Genomic DNA, 18,549 nt, shown 5'->3' with positions numbered 1-18,549 from the left:
CTATGATTAACTATGATAACAAGATTGTGAAAAAAACAGGACTATGACAAAACAAGACTATGAATACTATGAGGCATGAAAACCAGACTTATCTTTGTGCAAGGCGGTTACATGCTGCCATTCCGACATCTCGCCATTCCGACACTTTTTTCCTCCTATGGTCGGAATGGCGGTATGTTTTTTTTTTTTTTAACATACCGCCATTCCGACAGTTCCTTTTAATAGCCTATGTTTTACCCACATTTTGCACTAATGATATGCCGGCGCAAATACGCGCGCCGGCATATCAGCCTCGCAAACAAACTTTAATAATCTATTATCAAAATCCCCTGAAATGTCAAATATAAAAATACAGATATTAATGTAACTCTGGCGAGACTGAAACTGATTAAGCAGAAATACAGTGTCAGTGACCTGTCTCAGCAGCCAGCTGGAGCGGAGCTCTCCACAGAGCCCATGCGTCTTTTGCACACTGTCATCATATGCAAAAGTAATAATTGCAATTACAGATATCACGGCTACTGCACAGGATACAGTTGCGAGCACTCTGCCTTGCCTTGCCAATAGGAGAGGAGAGAAATGACAGCATAGAACGTATAAAACACAACAAAATGCAGTAAAAACGTTTATTCATGTTATTCACGTGATTTAAGAGTACTCGCTCCAATTATGGGAAGCGCGGATGGGCTTTGCGCATTTGGCACAAACACACAGCCGTTGCGCAAGGCTTTATACAGCCTGTTGATATCTTAAGGTCCTAACAGGTCACACCTGTGAGTAAATGTCATGTAGAGATTATTTTTACATGGCATTACAGCTGAACATATAGCTTTTATCCACATTCCAACGCGGGAGAGCCCGAAGACGCATGTGCCAGACACACATAGGCATGCGTAAAACCAATTTTGACCACTTCATGCTGTTAATTTGCTTTCTTTTAGTTAACTTTCGTTTCTTTTGGATTCTTGTGCGTATTATGGAGCCGTTTCGGTCCATATTTGTAAGCCTTTTTTTCCTGGATTAAATTTTCGGAAGTTAAAACAAGCCACCACTGTCTGCTTCTTCTCCTCCAGTTGCCGAGACTTTGTGTTTTTAATAACGCTTATCTGTAAACATGTGTTAAACATTTAAATTGCATGAACAGAAAGAAGGGACTCACCTGTTGAGTAACGCACTTTTCCCTATACGGAAAGCCTTGTCGGAATGGTGGGAAGTTTGAATGTCGAAATTGCGGGATGTCGGAATGGTGGGATGTCGGAATAGCGGGATGTCGGAATGGTGGGACGTTTGCATGTCGGAATAGCGGGATGTCGGAATGGTGGGATGTTGGAATGGTGGGATGTCGGAATAGCGGGATGTCGGAATGGCGGGATTTCGGACAAATAAATAAACAATCAGTGGAATCAATATTGGAAGAATCAGGAAAAAGGAAGACATTTATATAAATTACAAAGTGTAGCAGGAGAGGCAGGGTGTTGTGGACAGAACAGAACAAGTCATTATTAGCAGGATAAGAATAGGTCATTGTAAACTGAATAATACACTTAAGATAATGGGGAAACATCCAACTGGGCAGTGTAGCTGTGGGGAGAGGGAGACAGTGGAACATGTGTTGATAGCATGTCCCAGATATGGAAGGGAGAGGGAAATAATGAAGATAGGGCTGCAGAGGGCAGGAATAACAGAATGTAATTTGAAAAACATAGTAGAATCTGCTAAGTCTAAAGAAGGGAGGAGAATAACAATAGGATTCCTGATAAATACTGGAATAATTAAAAAAATATAGAAAAGAAGAAATAGGGGGAAAAAGAAAGACATTTAGTCCAGTAGATGGCGGCATATGCAACACCAAGGATGCCAGCTGCCATTAAAAATCAAAGAAGAAGAAGAAGAACGCAAAATATCTGATTTGGTCACACAGAGCTACCGTAATTGTCATGGCTTTGCTGGTAGCGGCTTTGTTTGCTGTTTTATTTCTATGTCTCTTACTTATTATTCGCTTATGTGTTGTTGTGAAGACGGGACCAAACTACCAGCCTGGAACGAAAGGTCCGGTTGCTGTTCTGGTCGTCGCGGGTTCAGGTAAACTGTTCCACCTGAACTCCTCTAACATATGATGCGGCTGTGGTCTGTCGTTGTACAATTTAACTCTACTGTAGTCATCCTCGTGTATTAAAACACACCCTGACTGCTTGTTGTGTTCACTGAAATGTCTGCCCAAAAGGGTGAACAAGCAGAATGCATATATGTATTTAAATTAGACCAATACAGTTTACGAGACTAACAACACGGGCTTTGGCCTGTATTTTATTATCTTTATACTGTCGGAGTCGTGGATCGAAATTTCGTTCTGTATACTTGTACATCTGAATGATAATAAAACCTGTCTATGAATAAGAGAGTTTTCTCCCTCAGCTGTAACAAGCTGCACTGAAATCAACTGTTACATCACTTACTAATATGCAATATACTACAACACTAAAATCATTGACCAGCTTCAAAACTCCTTATGGTTTTAAGTGCGTTTGAGTGCACCTGCAGTTGACGGCCGCCGAGGGTTACAGTCGAATAGGGAAAATAAAATTCCTCTTATAGTCCTTTCCTGAGCAATTTTGTTTGACCTTTCAAAGGCCATGCAGTTAAGGACAGATGGTAGAAAAAATTAGGGACTTAGGAAATAACACTTCGCCATAGTGACAAACCAGCCTCAGTGTTGTATGGGTCTGAACTTGTAAAATGACAGTTGTTAAAAAAAGTAAGCCACAAAGGGCTGTTTCACTGGACCGAGAATTGGCATGCAGGCACAACACATAAAGAATACGTTGATGAAGAATCTCAGTCATCCAGGTAATGGTAATCATAAAAGCTTGAATAAGGACAACTGGTCTCCTTCTTGGACCTTGAAGACGTTTCACCTCTCACTCGAAAGGCTTCTTCAGTTCTAAACTAGATGGTGGGGTGTATCAGCTTATAAACAGAGATGGTCTTTACAGTCACACGGTCTTTACAGGCTGGTTATAAATGTTTTGAATCTATTTGTTGGTCTTATCTCATGCAGTCTGTGTGGATGAACCAATTGGGACTTTGACGATGTGTTCTACACTTTGGGTGTGCTGCAGGACTACAGTCCTTGTACATTTTGCAATAAACACAGTCTGTGGGTTTGGGCTGCACAGACAGAGGGCTCGTTCCATCTTTGCTTGCTTGTGCAAATGGAAAAAATCGAAGTACAAATGCCTTTCACACAAACAAACATGGAAACTGAGTTGTGAGTTACTGTTACTGTGAATAATTCAGCCTTTTTCTTGTTTGTTTTTGTAGGTGGTCACACCACAGAGATCCTGCGACTGATGGAATGCCTGTCTGCAGCTTACACACCTCGACACTATGTCATTGCTGACACAGACAGGATGAGTGAGGAGAAAATCTGCTCCTTTGAAAGCTTTAAACAACAGTCAAACACTGAGTCACAGGTGTGTAGCCTATCCAGTGGCTGAGATCTGCATGTGTAAGGTTGGAATGTGTCCCTAGACCTGTCTAAGTGCTACTGGGTGTTCCTGTGTAAATATTTTGCTAAATATTTTTTTATTTCAGCAACTCTCTGTGTTACCCATAATGTGGGACATTTTACCTAAAAAGAGACAAGCTGCTATACTGCACATTCACAGCCATGAAGTAAGGTGTGTTATCCAGACTATCTGGTGCTCAGCCTACACAGATCCAACGAATAAACTGGCCTAACTTGGACATAAGAAGTGTGCTGTTGGTCAAATTATGCAGTAACAGTTTTGAATAATCTGAGTGATACACCAGTTATATATTTATCCAAAACAACCATTAACACTGCCTGGTTCACCAACCAAGCGTGACACTGACCGTCCCTGACTCAGCCCATACCAGGCCAACTTTTATATTTCTTAATGCCTTTTCCATCACAGACTCAACCATCCTCTTAGCTGAAATGCACTCCATTTACATCACAACAGTGGCTGCCTTGTCTCTGCTAGGTGACAAGTAAAAATAAGTTTAACTTTAAAGTACATAAATATTTGTCTGATGATGTAGACACTGTATGAAGTCACCTTAGTAAGCCATGTATAACCTCCTTTGGCAAGGGCTTGACTGTAATATATATATATATATATATATATATATATATATTTATGTGAAAAATAGCAAATTCCTGCACTATGGTCTTAACCAATTGTGATGTGGAGTGTCATATAAATCGTTTTACCTTTTTTTAAGTCTGGGGTGGCAAACATATCACATCAACATTTTCAAGACACATCAACAATTTTTAGATAAAGATAAATATAGATTAATAAACACGAGGGCAAAGTAAGTAGTTTACAATAAAAGATGAAGGTTTAACCTCTTAAACATTTTGTTTGTTTTTTTTTCTATAGAGGCTGATAAAGTTTTTTTTTTGTTTCTTTGCCCATCATTCTCGAACCATAGAAAGTGAAGGATTTTTTGCTAAGCAACCAATGAAGACTGGTTTGAGGGCAGTTCACTGTACAGTTACAGCACATACCTCTCAGAGATGACACCACACATAGGATGTATGCTAATAGGATGTAAGCTGGCATGAGCTGGAGTAACAACAACTGATTTCATCATAAAAAGGACAGTGCATGAGAAACATTAAATAATGAGGTTTGGGTGGAAAGTGCAAATAACAGCTGTACTGAGCCATTATTCTTTATGTATAGTTTCACTCAACCACAAAGCAAATCCTTGTCCGCTATGACTTCTGTCTTTTCCGTGGTGGGGCAAAGGACTAACAACCATGTCAACAATAGCAAGAGAAGCTCTCATCTCAGACTGCCTCACATATTTTTTAGACTTCCCCCAAGGGGAAGCAACATACAACAGATGAATGTGCCTTTGTGTCACTGTGTGAGCCACCAATGCAGAGTAGACACAGAACCATGTCCAGGGTCCATGATGTCCAAATCCAGAGTTTGTGTTTAGGTAGCAATATTAATTAGACTTTTATTTCATGTACTAATAAATATTTTGTAAAGTAGTACATCATAGAGCAATTTTTGTTTTGTTTTCAGCATAAAAACCCCCCCTGAAATCTTCAAATATTGACCTCACAGAAATATTAAATTAAGACAAAATGCAAACTACTATGTATGATTATTTAATAAAACATGATCCACATATATTTATTTGAATTAAACTAAATTCAACTTTATTTAAGTTGAGTTTCAAACACAAGTTTATTCCAAAGTGCTTTACAGAGCAAAAATTAAAGTCAATTAAAAACCAAGGCAAAAAAAAAATTAGAAGACCGTTCATGAAAGCAATAAAAAATGGCAATAAACATAAGAAGTTAAAAAAAAAAAAAGGTAGAGTAAGACACGCAGCTCACAGGCATATCAGTGTATTATAAACAGGCTCTTTAAAAGAAGCCCCACTTTTAAAAGCAGAGAGGAACCCAAGCAGTTTGTTTGTTTTCTTTTTACAGTTTCAAATACATTTTTGTGGTGGTTGCAAACTCAGCTGAACTTCTTTTATTTTATTTGTGATAGTGTTTTCAAAAGTATGGCCTTGTATACTGTTAAATCTGAGATGGTTTAAAGCTAGTTCCACTACAAGACAACAAAAGTTTTTTTTGTTTGTTTGTTTTTTTACAATTCAGTTCACTATTTGTCAAATCCCACGGAGCAGAGAGGTCCATCAGTCTTGGAGTTCCTCAGTTGTCAGCACCCTCAATGCCCTGCGATACTCCCTCCCTTTGGTGTTCAGACTCAGACCTGATATGGTGAGTGACCCAAAGTACAAACACAGCAACATACCACCTTATAGTTGATTATTGGGGTGAATAAAAAAGAGGAAATTTGAAAAATAAATAATTGGAACCTTTTCTGTTTGCTCAGCTGACTTAGTGCTCTCTGCTTTGTACTTGATTGCCTGCCTCTGTTTTAAGTATTTGCAACACAGCACGTGAGCAGACAGGATATTGAATGTGAGGTGTTACAGTCTGAAGCCAAAGTTGGTAGTTTAACTAAGATGAAGCAGCAAGAAATATGGAGGGAAATACAGCCACTTCCAAAGCTTTGGTTTAAAGAGTTGCCTGTCCTAGCTAAAGAGGAACAGCCGGACGTCCATACCAAAGTCGTTGAAGAGTCTGCAGAAATTGAAGTGACTGTCTCATACGCATTTTTAAGAAGTATAGTATATGTGTATGTTCATCTTATAATTGTGTTACCTTATTTGATATTAAAACAGTTTTAATTAGGTGTCTTAATATTAAAGATTATTCCTATTTTAACACCTTAGGCATCCATGTTCTAGGTTACACTTCATAAGACTGGCTTTGCACAGAAAAGGAAGAATTGGTTGCCTGAAAAAAAGCAACCTTGACGACAGTAGGACCTTTATAAAAAGTTCTGAGATTTGAAACTTTATGTGCTTGGAGCAGACACACAAAAAAAAACGCTGAGAAAAAAAGAAGCTGGGTGCAGTGCTTTTCCTTAATCGGCTGCATATGCTCTCTGCTCATTGGAGCAATTAAAAAAATGTGGATTATGTGGACACCGACCCTAATTTTCATTTTAATGAAATCCTGAATGAGAGGCTGTTTATGCAATACATGTAAGACATCATCCTTGCCAGCCTGTACTATCCACAGTTTGCATTAAGAATTAAAAGATCTATGTAGGATGCCATGATGATGATACTCCTCCCTTGCAACATCTTTGATTACATATCAGGACATTAAAACAACAACAAAAAAAGTTAAACACATACAATCCTAAACAGATCTTAAAATTAGGTTTAAAAAAAACACATGGCAGTGTAGTTTATTTAAGAAAAAACAAGTCTTCACATAGAAGCTTTGTGTAGAAAAATGAAGTACTCTCTTAAAGTTTCCATAGGAATAAAGAGGATAAGTATTAGCCAAGTGCTGCTAATCAAATGTGTTTGATTAAATGATAATCATCAAATATAAGGACGTCTATAGACGTCTATAAAAGTTTTTTTAGCATAAAAAAATCATAAAAGTTTTTTTATATTTTGCATTCAGGGTTGTGTTAGGAAAGAAATAAGAAAAATTAGGGAAAAAAAAGGCTGAACAAGTATGGCTTGTTTGGAAGAGTTGCCAGAAGAATGCCATCAACATGGCAGGAGAGCTTAGGTTTGCAAAGTTGCATCCAAACAAACCACAGGACTTCTGGATTCTACCACTGGTTCTTTTGGCAGAGGTGATCAAAGTGGAGATGTTTGGTCATAATGACATTGTGTTCAGCAAAATCCATAAACAGCATAACAGCACAACAACTTCATACCAACTGTCAAACACAGCTATTATGGATGACAGTTTTCTTTTGTGTTACAGCTACAGGACCTGGGTACCTTACGGTCTTTGAATTGACTGTGAATCGAATCACATCTGACCCAAGCTTTCTGTGTATTATAAATATATTCTTGGTGATTTAGATTTTTTTTTTTTTATTTTAAACACTGATTTATAGTAATACACGTTTTTGCATAGAGAAGCATGTCCTTAAATCATATGTTGCATTAATAAATTAAGCTTTAAAGAATGGATGACTTGAAGTTAAAATATTAGAACTCTTGGAATGCTGGAGCTTTGTAATTATAGATGTGCATAAAATTGCGCAGCAGTGTTTCTGGCAGACGCTTTTATCCAAAGCAACTTACTTTCAAGTGCAGGAAGATACTATTACACTATCCACTATCCAAATTTTACTATCCAAATCTAATCCCATAATACAAACTATGAGACTGTAAATATGAATTAAAAGCATGTGGGAAAGCAAAAAATGTGTAGCTTTTAAATTTCCCAAGTTGAATTCCCACCAGTAACCAATCCAGCAAGTCTGGACAAACGTCCTGACAGTCAATTGCTTAGCAGAGGGATACGTTGGGCAGCCACTGTGCATACAGTGTTGCAGATAAACACAAATGTTCTTTGGTTAAGAATAAAGTGACAAATTTTTTAAGATTTGAGTTGTTTTAGATTGAGTTTATCTCCCAAACTGAGATACTGAGAGCAGTAACTGATGTCTACAGCAGGCAACAGCTAGAAGATATGAATAGGAAAAGGTGGACTGCAATGAAAAAAACTCCAGTAATGTACCAAAAAATGTATGATTGCTTGAGACTTTATACACAGCTAGAGAAAAGTAAACAATTTAGCAAACTGCATCTGGCCGGGCAAAGATTAGAATTTTGCGACTCATAAGCTGTTTAAAGTCTAAGCCAGTAAACAATAAACTCAGGTGACTGACCAGCATCTTCCCAGATATCCCAGCTATTCTGTGTGATGAAAATAACTCCTCAAAACTCCAGTTGTTTTTTTCCTTTTTTTTTTTTATTCAGGGTTTCTTCCACTGTATTACAACCACTAGTATCATAGAGTATTATGAGTATTGCCAGCCTCACAACAGCACACAGACAAGTTTATTTGCTTCAAACCAGTTTATAGAAATGTGTCATATTCACATTCCTTGTTTGCGTTTTTCAAAGGGTTATTTTCCATTTGCTTTGCTAACAGAAACCTAGCTCATAAGTTCCTCACAACCCTGCTTAAAAAAACACAAGACATCCATTTATCATCAAGTTATTCTAAACTCTGAACTTACAGTTGATGGGTGCTAATGATTCTGAGCAAGACTGTTGGTCTATTGTTTAGCTTCTAGAATGACACAACTGTTGAGAGTTATGAATGCAGAGTGCACATTGAGTCTTCACACTAGTGTGGAGAAGATTATAGTGGTGCTGTGTCTGTGGAGTTGTGTGATGACTTCTCCAGACTCCGGAGCAGCTCTGTCTGGTTTCCTGTGAACCCAAACTCCCCCAACTCCCTAAATCTGCCTCTGGCCTAAGGCCACTTATTCATTTCAACCCCTCCCCCACTCTAACTTTTGAGTTTCACTGAGCTGCTGTCTTTCTGCCACTGAGTCATATAGAAAGAATATTTTTGCTCTCCTTGCCTTTTTTAGTTTTAGACCATATATTTAACATATTTGTTCACTGTAGGACAGCACAGTTTACCAGTGTTCAGCAATAATCCTCAGAATCACAAGATGTATGTATAGCAAATATGTTCATGATCATTTCCTGCGTTGTCATATTGCTCTATTCTGTTTGGCTCTTTCTGTTTTCATTGATTTATTGTAAAAAGTTAGAAAGGCTAAATGTATCCAGTGTTTAATGTGAAAACACTACTTACACATCTGTTTGTCACTGCTCTGTCTAGCTGCAACAACTACTATTGTCTGTAAGTGTTGAAGCAACTTTTAATCCTTGTAATATACTATGTTCTTGTAATTCTTTAAATTTAGGATTTAAATAGAAAACGTGTTGCATACTAGTCTGCAGATGTTATTAATGTTAAATGGTGAAAGATATGTTTCCAAAAAAAGTCTCTCTCTCTCTCTCTATGAAAATATATGTCTATATATTTATATTTATATTTATATGAATAAAAATAATGTAGTGATTTGCAAGAAAGTTGTTTTTTATTAAGTGCTTGTTTGGGGGAAAGCTTCTTAGTTTTGAAAAGAAGCTTTAAAATACAAAAGGTTGATTATTTATTTATTTTTTGATTGTGTGTCAATATTTTTAAATAAGCTCAAATATTACCTACCATCTACTGTTTTAGTGCCTAGATGTCATTGTCTGACATCTTAGTGTTACTGGAAACAGCTGGGAAAATGCAGGATTGTTCATTAATTGCAATGAATAACAATTAACTAACAAACAAAAAAAGATCTTCCAATTAAAAACAAATCAGACCTAATTATCTCTTCTTATCTGTTCTGGGCTGGCAGGGCTTTAACAGATATTAAGACAACAAACAAATGCTCCTTTAACTGTGTCTGTCATGTGACATAAAGTTTCTGTCACAGATGTCCTTAACTGCCTAAGACATTGCTTCCTATGTATGTGTCACTTTGTTGAAATTTGCTCAGCCCCTCTCATCTGTGTGATTGTGTTGTTTCAGGTGCTGTGTAATGGCCCAGGGACCTGCGTTCCTCTGTGTGTGGCAGGACTATTGCTTGGAATTCTGGGAATGAAGAAAGTCCTGATAGTGTATGTTGAAAGCATTTGCCGAGTGCAGGCACTGTCCTTAACGGGGAAGATCCTGTACCTGGTTTCAGACTATTTTTTTGTGCAGTGGGCCTCTCTGAGGGACAAATACCCAAAATCTATTTTCCTTGGGAGAATAGTCTGAAAGGATCTGCTATACATGGACACTAAGTTTTATACATACAAATAAAGGATTAAAGAGCTTGCATTTGTCTCACTTATGAATAACTGCTCTCTCTATGTGAAAATTAAAAGAAAAACTAGCAAAAAACTTCTCTTCAGAAATGTGATGCAATTTAATGAGTGTTTCATCAATCAGTCTGATATCAACAGAAATAAATCAAAATATTGAAAGTTACTCACAAGCAAAAGCCTAACCAGACTCTCTAGAATCTCCCACCTGATGGCATTAACTTCTGAATTTCTGCTGCACTGCAGTTTGTCAGACTATTATGAACTAAGCGGGTTGAGCCAAGTTCATCACAGGCTTGGACGAGTACAATTTTCAAACTCCATTACCCAAATGTACCTTTGTACTTATGACATACATATGACACATCCACCTTATAAGTATTACATCAATTATTGTAGAAGCTCAAATACAATGCAACACTGCTGAGATAATTGTGGATTTGTTATCATTTATTTGTTGTAGTTGATCGTTTAACGTGCAGTACAGAAACAACTGGCTTTGTTGAGTTCAAGTTGAGTTCAAGTACAACTTCTCAATCTATGTTACTCGTGTTTTGGTAAGCATAGGTCAGCTTTCCAAACATCTATCCATCAATTTTCTATACCGTCAATCCATCAGTCGGGTCGCGGGGGGGCTGGAGCCTATCCCAGCAGTCATCGGGCGAAAGGCGGGGTACACCCAGGACAGGTCACCAGTCCATAATAAATTCTTATTAATAAACTTTCCATGTTTCAAGTCATGTTTAAAATGGATGAAACACTAACTGTGTAGATATGGCCTGAAACTGTTGTTCCATTCCATTCCAGATGATGCATGGCTGTACTCCCTACTCTGAGAATGTCAGTTAATAGATCTTCCATTAATATGATTCCACTTTGGAACAACCAGCAACAAAACAAACAAGACAGGACTCCCAATCACCTGAATTATCCCTGACTACTGCTGAGGTAATTTTAGCACTTAAAGCTAACGTTAAAACAGTTTCACAGCTAAGCCAAACGAACCAACATCAATTTGGCTTGATAATCAGACAATAGATAATCTCCCCCTACACTTGCGGAATATAACACCACTATCCGTTTGAGCCCTGCACATGTACAGCCATAATTTGTTGTCATGTTTAATATGTTGTTATGTTGAGTACAAAACAACAAAACATTTGATGATTCTGTGATCACAAGAAGCTGCCTAATGCACACCTTGTTATAGGGTGTTGACTAGAGGGCTGCATTGGGATTGGGTCCCGCCGGGTCCCACGGGACCCAACTCAAATCTCGCGGGAGCGGGCGGTATGAACTTTGCTGCGGGCAGGTGCGGGCGGCTAAAAAAAAACACTGCGGGATCGGGATGCAGTGTTGCCAGGTCACGTGTACGATAATTATTGTATTTGTATGATAATTTTGCCCTGTGTACGATGTATGATCAATAATCCCAAATTTTGATAATTATGACAATTTGACCATTCTGTGAATGTGTGGTTGTAATTAGCTTAACGCAACTGCTGATGCAAAGCCGTGAGTGCCTGTTAAACGCTATTAAACTCTAGAGTGACTATAGCCCATCAATAGACTTGTTATTTTAGTTATGACAGTTGGACGATAATTTCCCTCAAAATACGATAATTTTATGTTTCTGGTACAATAATACTACATTTTCCACCTGGCAACACTGTCGGGATGTAGCCTTGCGACAGGATGTCAATAAATGGAAAGGAAATGAAAGGAAAGGAAAGGAAACTCAAAGAAGGTCTTTACAGCACAAAGACAAAGCAAGGCAAGTCTGACATTTGGAGAAGTTTCTCAATTGTCCATGAATCTCTTTATTAATAGCCTATAAAATTACGTGTTTTCTCCTGCGGGACAGGAGAAGACACAAAATCAATGCATTTCTATTATTGTGCGGGCATGAATTCTCAAAGTTTTGCGGGTGCGGGCGGGAGTGGACATACACATTGCGGGAGCGGGCGGGAATGTAACACACATGTTGCGGTCAGAAATGGTCAGAAATTTAGCGGGAGCGGGATGAAGAAAAAAAATAGCCCCATTGGGGTGTATTGTTGTCTGGCCTTATTGGCACACATCTCGGATTAATGAGACTTTAGCATATTTCCTCAACTAGGATTTCTTAGGACTTTTAGTATGTTGTTCTGGACACCTCATAGAAATTATCTAAGCTGAAAAAAAATATTTTACAATTAGTCTGTCATAAAACGCTACTTTGCCTGGACTCTTCAGTCCTTACCAATAATTGCAATTGTAAATGTTAACTATGCACATTTCTGGAATTTTTTAAAAGTTAAACACTGTTATTCCCAGTATCCCCTTCCATTGTCCAGAATTGGGTGTTACAGGATATGGGTGATGAAAAATGATGTGGCAAAGCTTAACAGATTCATTAAGTATTTTATTCACCTTAATAAAACAGCATTCATTAACATGTTCATCCTGCATTGACCCTCAAAACAGAGGTCAAAATATCTTCTGACATTTTATTTAATTTAATTTAGTAATTTTATTATTCCACTACACAATACTCATATGTCATTGCATGGTATCTCAAAATCACTGTCATTGTACTGGTCAGTTTCACAGATTTCATGATGGTGAACATTTATTTTCAAATAAAATTTAAATCCCAGCTGAAACCATTATATCGAGGATCAGTAACTTTTTTTCTATTTTGTGCTGCTTTCTGGAACAGATATTGATTGGACCTCTTTTTAGCCTTGACAATGTTCTGCCAAGATCTGTTGAATGTGTTTCTCATTCATCCATTCACACACACACTCGTATCGTGATTCTTATAGAATACCTGCAGCATTTGTTTTGTCGCATCAATAAGCACACTGGGGGCAATGTTGAGTTCAATGACTTGCCAAGACACACTTCAACACAGGCAGCAATGCTTTCAGCCACCTGTAACAAGGATAACCTCTTGATCACGCTAGAATAAACTCGTCAGACTAGTCACGTAGCGTTACTGTACTCAGCAATGCTCTTTCTTTGTTGTGCTTAAGTCACATTTTCTTTGGCATTTTTTTCCTGAATCAAAACCGTTTGTCTTTAAAATGTTGGTGCAATGTGTATGCTACTCCAGGTCTGTAAGGTAAAATGACTGATATGTTGCTCCTGGGTGAATGTGCTAATTATACAAACTTTCATAATGCTGTTACTTGTATATTCCCTTCATCTTTTTTAATCTGTCTTTGCCTAATTCCCATATGAATGTTACTGACATCAAATTGAATTAAATTCAGTTTAAATTAAATTCTGTTTTGAGAAGAGTAAGAATTGGTTAAGAAGAGAGCCTGACAGTTCCACCCACCCACCACTGAATTTTGGTCATAATCATTAAATGTTGTTTTTTTCTGTGATATTTTTTGGTTCAAATGCAAAATGTTGAATAAAATGAATCTTGCAAAAAAAAAAATTGCTAAAATCAGGAACATCCTGTCTCAGGGTGATGCAGAGAAACTAGTTCATGCATTTGTTACTTCAAGATTGGACTACTGTACTTCCTTATTATTGGGCTGTCCCACATATTCTCTGAAAAGCCTCCAGCTGATTCAAAATGCTGCAGCCAGAGTTCTGATGAGAACTAACAGGAGAGATCATGTTTCTCCAGTTTTAGCTTCTCTTCATTGGCTCCCTGTTAAATTCAGAATAGAATTTAAGATTCTTCTTCTCACATATAAAGCTCTTAATGACCGAGCTCCATCATATCTTAAAGATTTAATTGTAAGGTATTTTCCTAACAGAGCACTTCGCTCCCAAACTGCAGGTTTACTTCTTGTTCCCAGAGTTTCTAAAAGTAGAATGGGAGGTAGAGCCTTCAGTTATCAGGCCCCTCTCTTGTGGAATAAGCTGCCAGTAAATGTCCGGGAAGCAGACACCCTTTCCACTTTTAAGATTAGGCTTAAAACTTTCCTTTTCGATAAAGCTTATAGTTAGGGATGGCTCAGGTAATCCTGAAACATCCCATAGTTAAGCTGCTATAGGCTTAGACTGCTGGGGGACCTCATCTGTCACACCTTTCCTCACTTTGCTCTCTTTTTCCCCCTGTTTAATTTCACAATTGATTTTATGTACATGTGACATTATTGTGGTTATTAACGTATGTTTCCCTGTTCCAACAGATATCCTTTGAATGGCGTTATGGTGTTTTTCCCCCCTCTTTTCCCTCTTTTCCGTCTTCTCAAACCCCAGCTGGTCGAGGCGGATGGCCACCCTTCCTGAGTCTGGTTCTGCCAGAGGTTTCTTCCTGTTAAAAGGGAGTCGTTCCTTTCCACAGTCGCCACAGGCACGCTCAGGACGGGAGATTGGACTGAAGACAAGTTTCGGTGCAATCTGTTGGTTTCCTTAGCTAGGATATTAATTTTTTGAATTTGTTGAATGTGTTTCTCATTCATCCATTCACACACACACTCGTATCGTGATTCTTATAGAATACCTGCAGCATTTGTTTTGTCGCATCAATAAGCACACTGGGGGCAATGTTGAGTTCAATGACTTGCCAAGACACACTTCAACACAGGCAGCAATGCTTTCAGCCACCTGTAACAAGGATAACCTCTTGATCACGCTAGAATAAACTCGTCAGACTAGTCACGTAGCGTTACTGTACTCAGCAATGCTCTTTCTTTGTTGTGCTTAAGTCACATTTTCTTTGGCATTTTTTTCCTGAATCAAAACCGTTTGTCTTTAAAATGTTGGTGCAATGTGTATGCTACTCCAGGTCTTTAAGGTAAAATGACCGATATGTTGCTCCTGGGTGAATGTGCTAATTATACAAACTTTCATAATGCTGTTACTTGTATATTCCCTTCATCTTTTTTAATCTGTCTTTGCCTAATTCCCATATGAATGTTACTGACATCAAATTGAATTAAATTCAGTTTAAATTAAATTCTGTTCAATTCAGTTTATATTTATATAGTGAAAAATCACAAGCAATATTATCTCAAGGCACTTCTTCAAAGATATTGTCCACTTCTAGATTTGTTTATATGTTCTTGATATAATGAATTAAGGTAGTGATAACTCAACCTTATTTCATTTGTACTGTATGCTAAATAAAAGTTTAAACATGCAGACGAATCAAAGTGTAAGCAGGATTTGTTTAAAATATTTCCTTGCTCTTTTCTCATATAGATTATGAACATAGGAGTGAGCAGCATATCAAATACCCTGGTTATACTGAACCTGCTTTGAACCACATATATCATGCTGTTAATCAATGTATGCATATTAATGTAAGAATGAATTTGCTTTTGAACACAGTCTTTTGCATGGCTTTTAATTGTGAAAGGTATTGTTAATATAAGGTGCCAGTCAAAATTTTTTTAACACTACCATTCATTCATTTTGTAGTGTAGTGTTTTGGCAACAGTCACATGTTTATGAATTTAGCAGACACTTTTATCTAATGCGACTTACAAATAAGGATATTTGGCAAATAAGCCATGTATTCCTTTAACTCTCAGCAGTGATTATTTCATGAGATTCTTTATCAATAAAATTGTTTCTATCAGAGGGAAGATTGATGGAATCCTTCCCACCATTATCACTGATGTATCCTCAAGTGCAGCAGCTTTAGAAGTATCTTTAGAACCTGATTTGTATTTAGACGGCTTCTGCTCAGTTGATCTCTCTGAGCTAACAACGGCAATAGTCTCTTCTAAACCATCAACTTGTATTTTAGACCCAATCCCAACCAGACTGTTCAAGGAGGTTTTCCGCTTAATTGACACTTCCATATTGGATTTGATCAATCGGTCTTTGCTGACAGGATATGTACCTCAGACTTTTAAGGTTGCTGTAATTAAACCTTTACTTAAAAAACCTACTCTTGATTCAGAAGTGTTGGCTAATTATCTACGTATATATAATATCCCATTTTTGTCTAAAGTTCTTAATATAAAAATATTTGCAGCTCAACTTTGCAATCATTTACATAGAAATATTCTGTTTGAAGAGTTTGAGTCAGGATTCAGAGTGCATCATAGCACAGAAACAGCACTGGTGAAAGTTACCAATCCCCTCTTAGCCTCTGATAGCGGACTTGTGTCTGTGCTTGTCCTGTTGGATCTCAGTGCTGCATTTGTTACAGAGACTTGAACATGTTATTGGGATTAAAGGAACTGCATTAGGCTGGTTTAAGTCATATTTATCTGAAAGATTTCAGTTTGTTCTTGTCAATGAAGAATCTTCCTCACACACCAGAGTAAGTCATGGAGTTCCTCAGGGTTCTGTGCTTGGACCGATTATTTTTACTTTATACATGCTTCCATTAGGTAACATTATTAGACAGCATGGCATAAATTTCAATTGCTATGCTGATGATACTCAGCTGTACTTATCTTTGAAACCAGATGAAACCAATAGGTTGGTCAGACTACAAGCATGTCTTAAAGACACAAAGACCTGGATGACTCAGAACTGCCTGCTTCTAAATTCAGACAAAATTCTTTGGAGTGGACCTGAGCGCTTCAGGGAGAAATTGTCTAATTATATAGTTACTCTAGATGGTATTTCCTTGGCTTCTAGTTTTACAGTGAGGAACCTTGGAGTTATTTTTGACCAGAATTTTTCATTTGATGCTCATATAAAACTGGTTTCTAGGACTTCTTTCACCTTCGTAATTTTGCCAAAATCAGGAACATCCTGTCTCAAGGTGATGCAGAGAAACTAGTTCATGCATTTGTTACTTCAAGATTGGACTACTGTAATTCTTTATTATTGGGCTGTCCCACATATTCTCTGAAAAGCCTTCAGCTGATCCAAAATGCTGCAGCCAGAGTTCTGATGAGAACTAACAAGAGAGATCATGTTTCTCCAGTTTGAGATTCTCTTCATTGGCTTCCTGTTAAATTCAAAATAGAATTTAAGATTCTTCTCCTCACATATAAAGCTCTTAATGACCAAGCTCCATCATATCCTGAAGATCTCATTGTAAGATAATTTCCTAACAGAGCACTTTGCTCCCAAACTGCAGGTCTACTTGTTGTTCCCAGAGTTTCTAAAAGTAGAATATGAGGCAGAGCCTTCAGTTATCAGGTCCCTCTCTTGTGGAATAAGCTGCCAGTAAATGTCCGGGAAGCAGACACCCTTTCCACTTTTAAGATTAGGCTTAAAACTTTCCTTTTTGAAAAAGCTTATAGTTAGGGATATCTCAGGTGATCCTGAAACATCCCATAGTTAAGCTGCTATAGGCTAAGACTGCTGGAGACCTCATCTGTCACACCTTTCCTCACTTTGCTCTCTTTTTCCCCTGTTTAATTTCTCAAATGATATTTGATATTATGTACATGTGACATGGTGGTTATTAACTTGTGTTTCCCTGTCTCAACAGATATCCTTTGAATGGTGTTATGGTGTTTTTTCCCCGTCTTTTCTGTTTTTTCAAACCCTGGTAAAGGCGGATGGTCACACTTCCTGAGTCTGTTTCTGCCAAAGATTTCTTCCTGTTAAAAGGGAGTCGTTCCTTTCCACAGTCGCCACAGGCACGCTCAGGACGGGAGATTGGACTGAAGACAAGTTTCGGTGCAATCTGTTGGTTTCCTTAGCTAGGATATTAATTTTTTGAATTGGCTCTATATGAATTAATTGGATTATGATTACAATGAATTGAATTCCAATTGGCTTGAATTGGACTATATTATTTAAGTGCCTTGAGATGACAATTGTTGTAATTTGACGCTATATAAATAAAACTGAATTGAATTGAATTGATATAACATTACAGCTAACATCAAAGCTAACAATAAGCTTTGATTGTAACTTTGTAACTATCGTGTTTTTCTTCCTGTCTTTACTGTTCCTAAATGGAACATTGGACAGGAAGTGTTCAGAGATATTTTTCTGAATCGAGCTTATGAAAAGGAGGAGTATGAGTCTGAGGAGTCTGAGTATCTGTATAGAAAGAACTTAAAGGAGCAACATTTTTCATGATGAAAGACGGCTAAACTCCTTGTGTGTTCATACTGAGCCTCATATTCAAATTATGTTCAGAAGCCAATACTTTGCTTAGCAAGTAGTGAATTACAACAGGCGAGTGGATTTGCTGAAAATCCATTTGATTGCTGATTGAATTAACTAGGGAAAAACACAAAGACAAAGTGAGATGATGATGTAACTCAACTATGGAGTTCCATGTATCACTTTCATAAATACTAAATAAAAATCACTGGAATATACACATAACTGCCACAACTGCTATTTATTTTTCTAAATTTGCACTGATAGGAAGAAGCCTTAAAGTATATGTCAAACACAGGTAAACAC

General features: G+C 37.6%; 1 protein-coding gene across 2 annotated transcripts; it reads left to right on the top strand.

Annotated features, from left to right (window-relative positions):
• Positions 1 to 1,922: 1,922 nt before the first annotated feature.
• Positions 1,923 to 13,827, top strand: alg14 (ALG14 UDP-N-acetylglucosaminyltransferase subunit). Of its 2 annotated transcripts, XM_072378826.1 has the most exons (4): positions 1,923 to 2,082; positions 3,322 to 3,473; positions 5,654 to 5,776; positions 9,989 to 13,821. In XM_072378826.1, exons 1-4 carry the CDS (start codon positions 1,938 to 1,940, stop codon positions 10,217 to 10,219), a joined length of 651 nt encoding a protein of 216 aa, XP_072234927.1. In that variant the 5' UTR covers positions 1,923 to 1,937; the 3' UTR covers positions 10,220 to 13,821. The 2 variants fall into 2 exon arrangements, with proteins under 2 accessions (XP_072234927.1, XP_072234928.1); XM_072378827.1 differs by lacking the exon at positions 5,654 to 5,776 and having other exon boundaries at positions 9,989 to 13,827.
• The last annotated feature ends 4,722 nt before the right edge of the window (positions 13,828 to 18,549 follow it).

The sequence above is a fragment of the Leuresthes tenuis genome, unplaced genomic scaffold (assembly GCF_036924035.1).
Source record: "Leuresthes tenuis unplaced genomic scaffold, fLeuTen1.0.hap1 SCAF_24, whole genome shotgun sequence".
Taxonomy (NCBI): Eukaryota; Metazoa; Chordata; class Actinopteri; order Atheriniformes; family Atherinopsidae; genus Leuresthes; species Leuresthes tenuis.
This window is presented reverse-complemented; position numbering and strand designations above follow the sequence as displayed.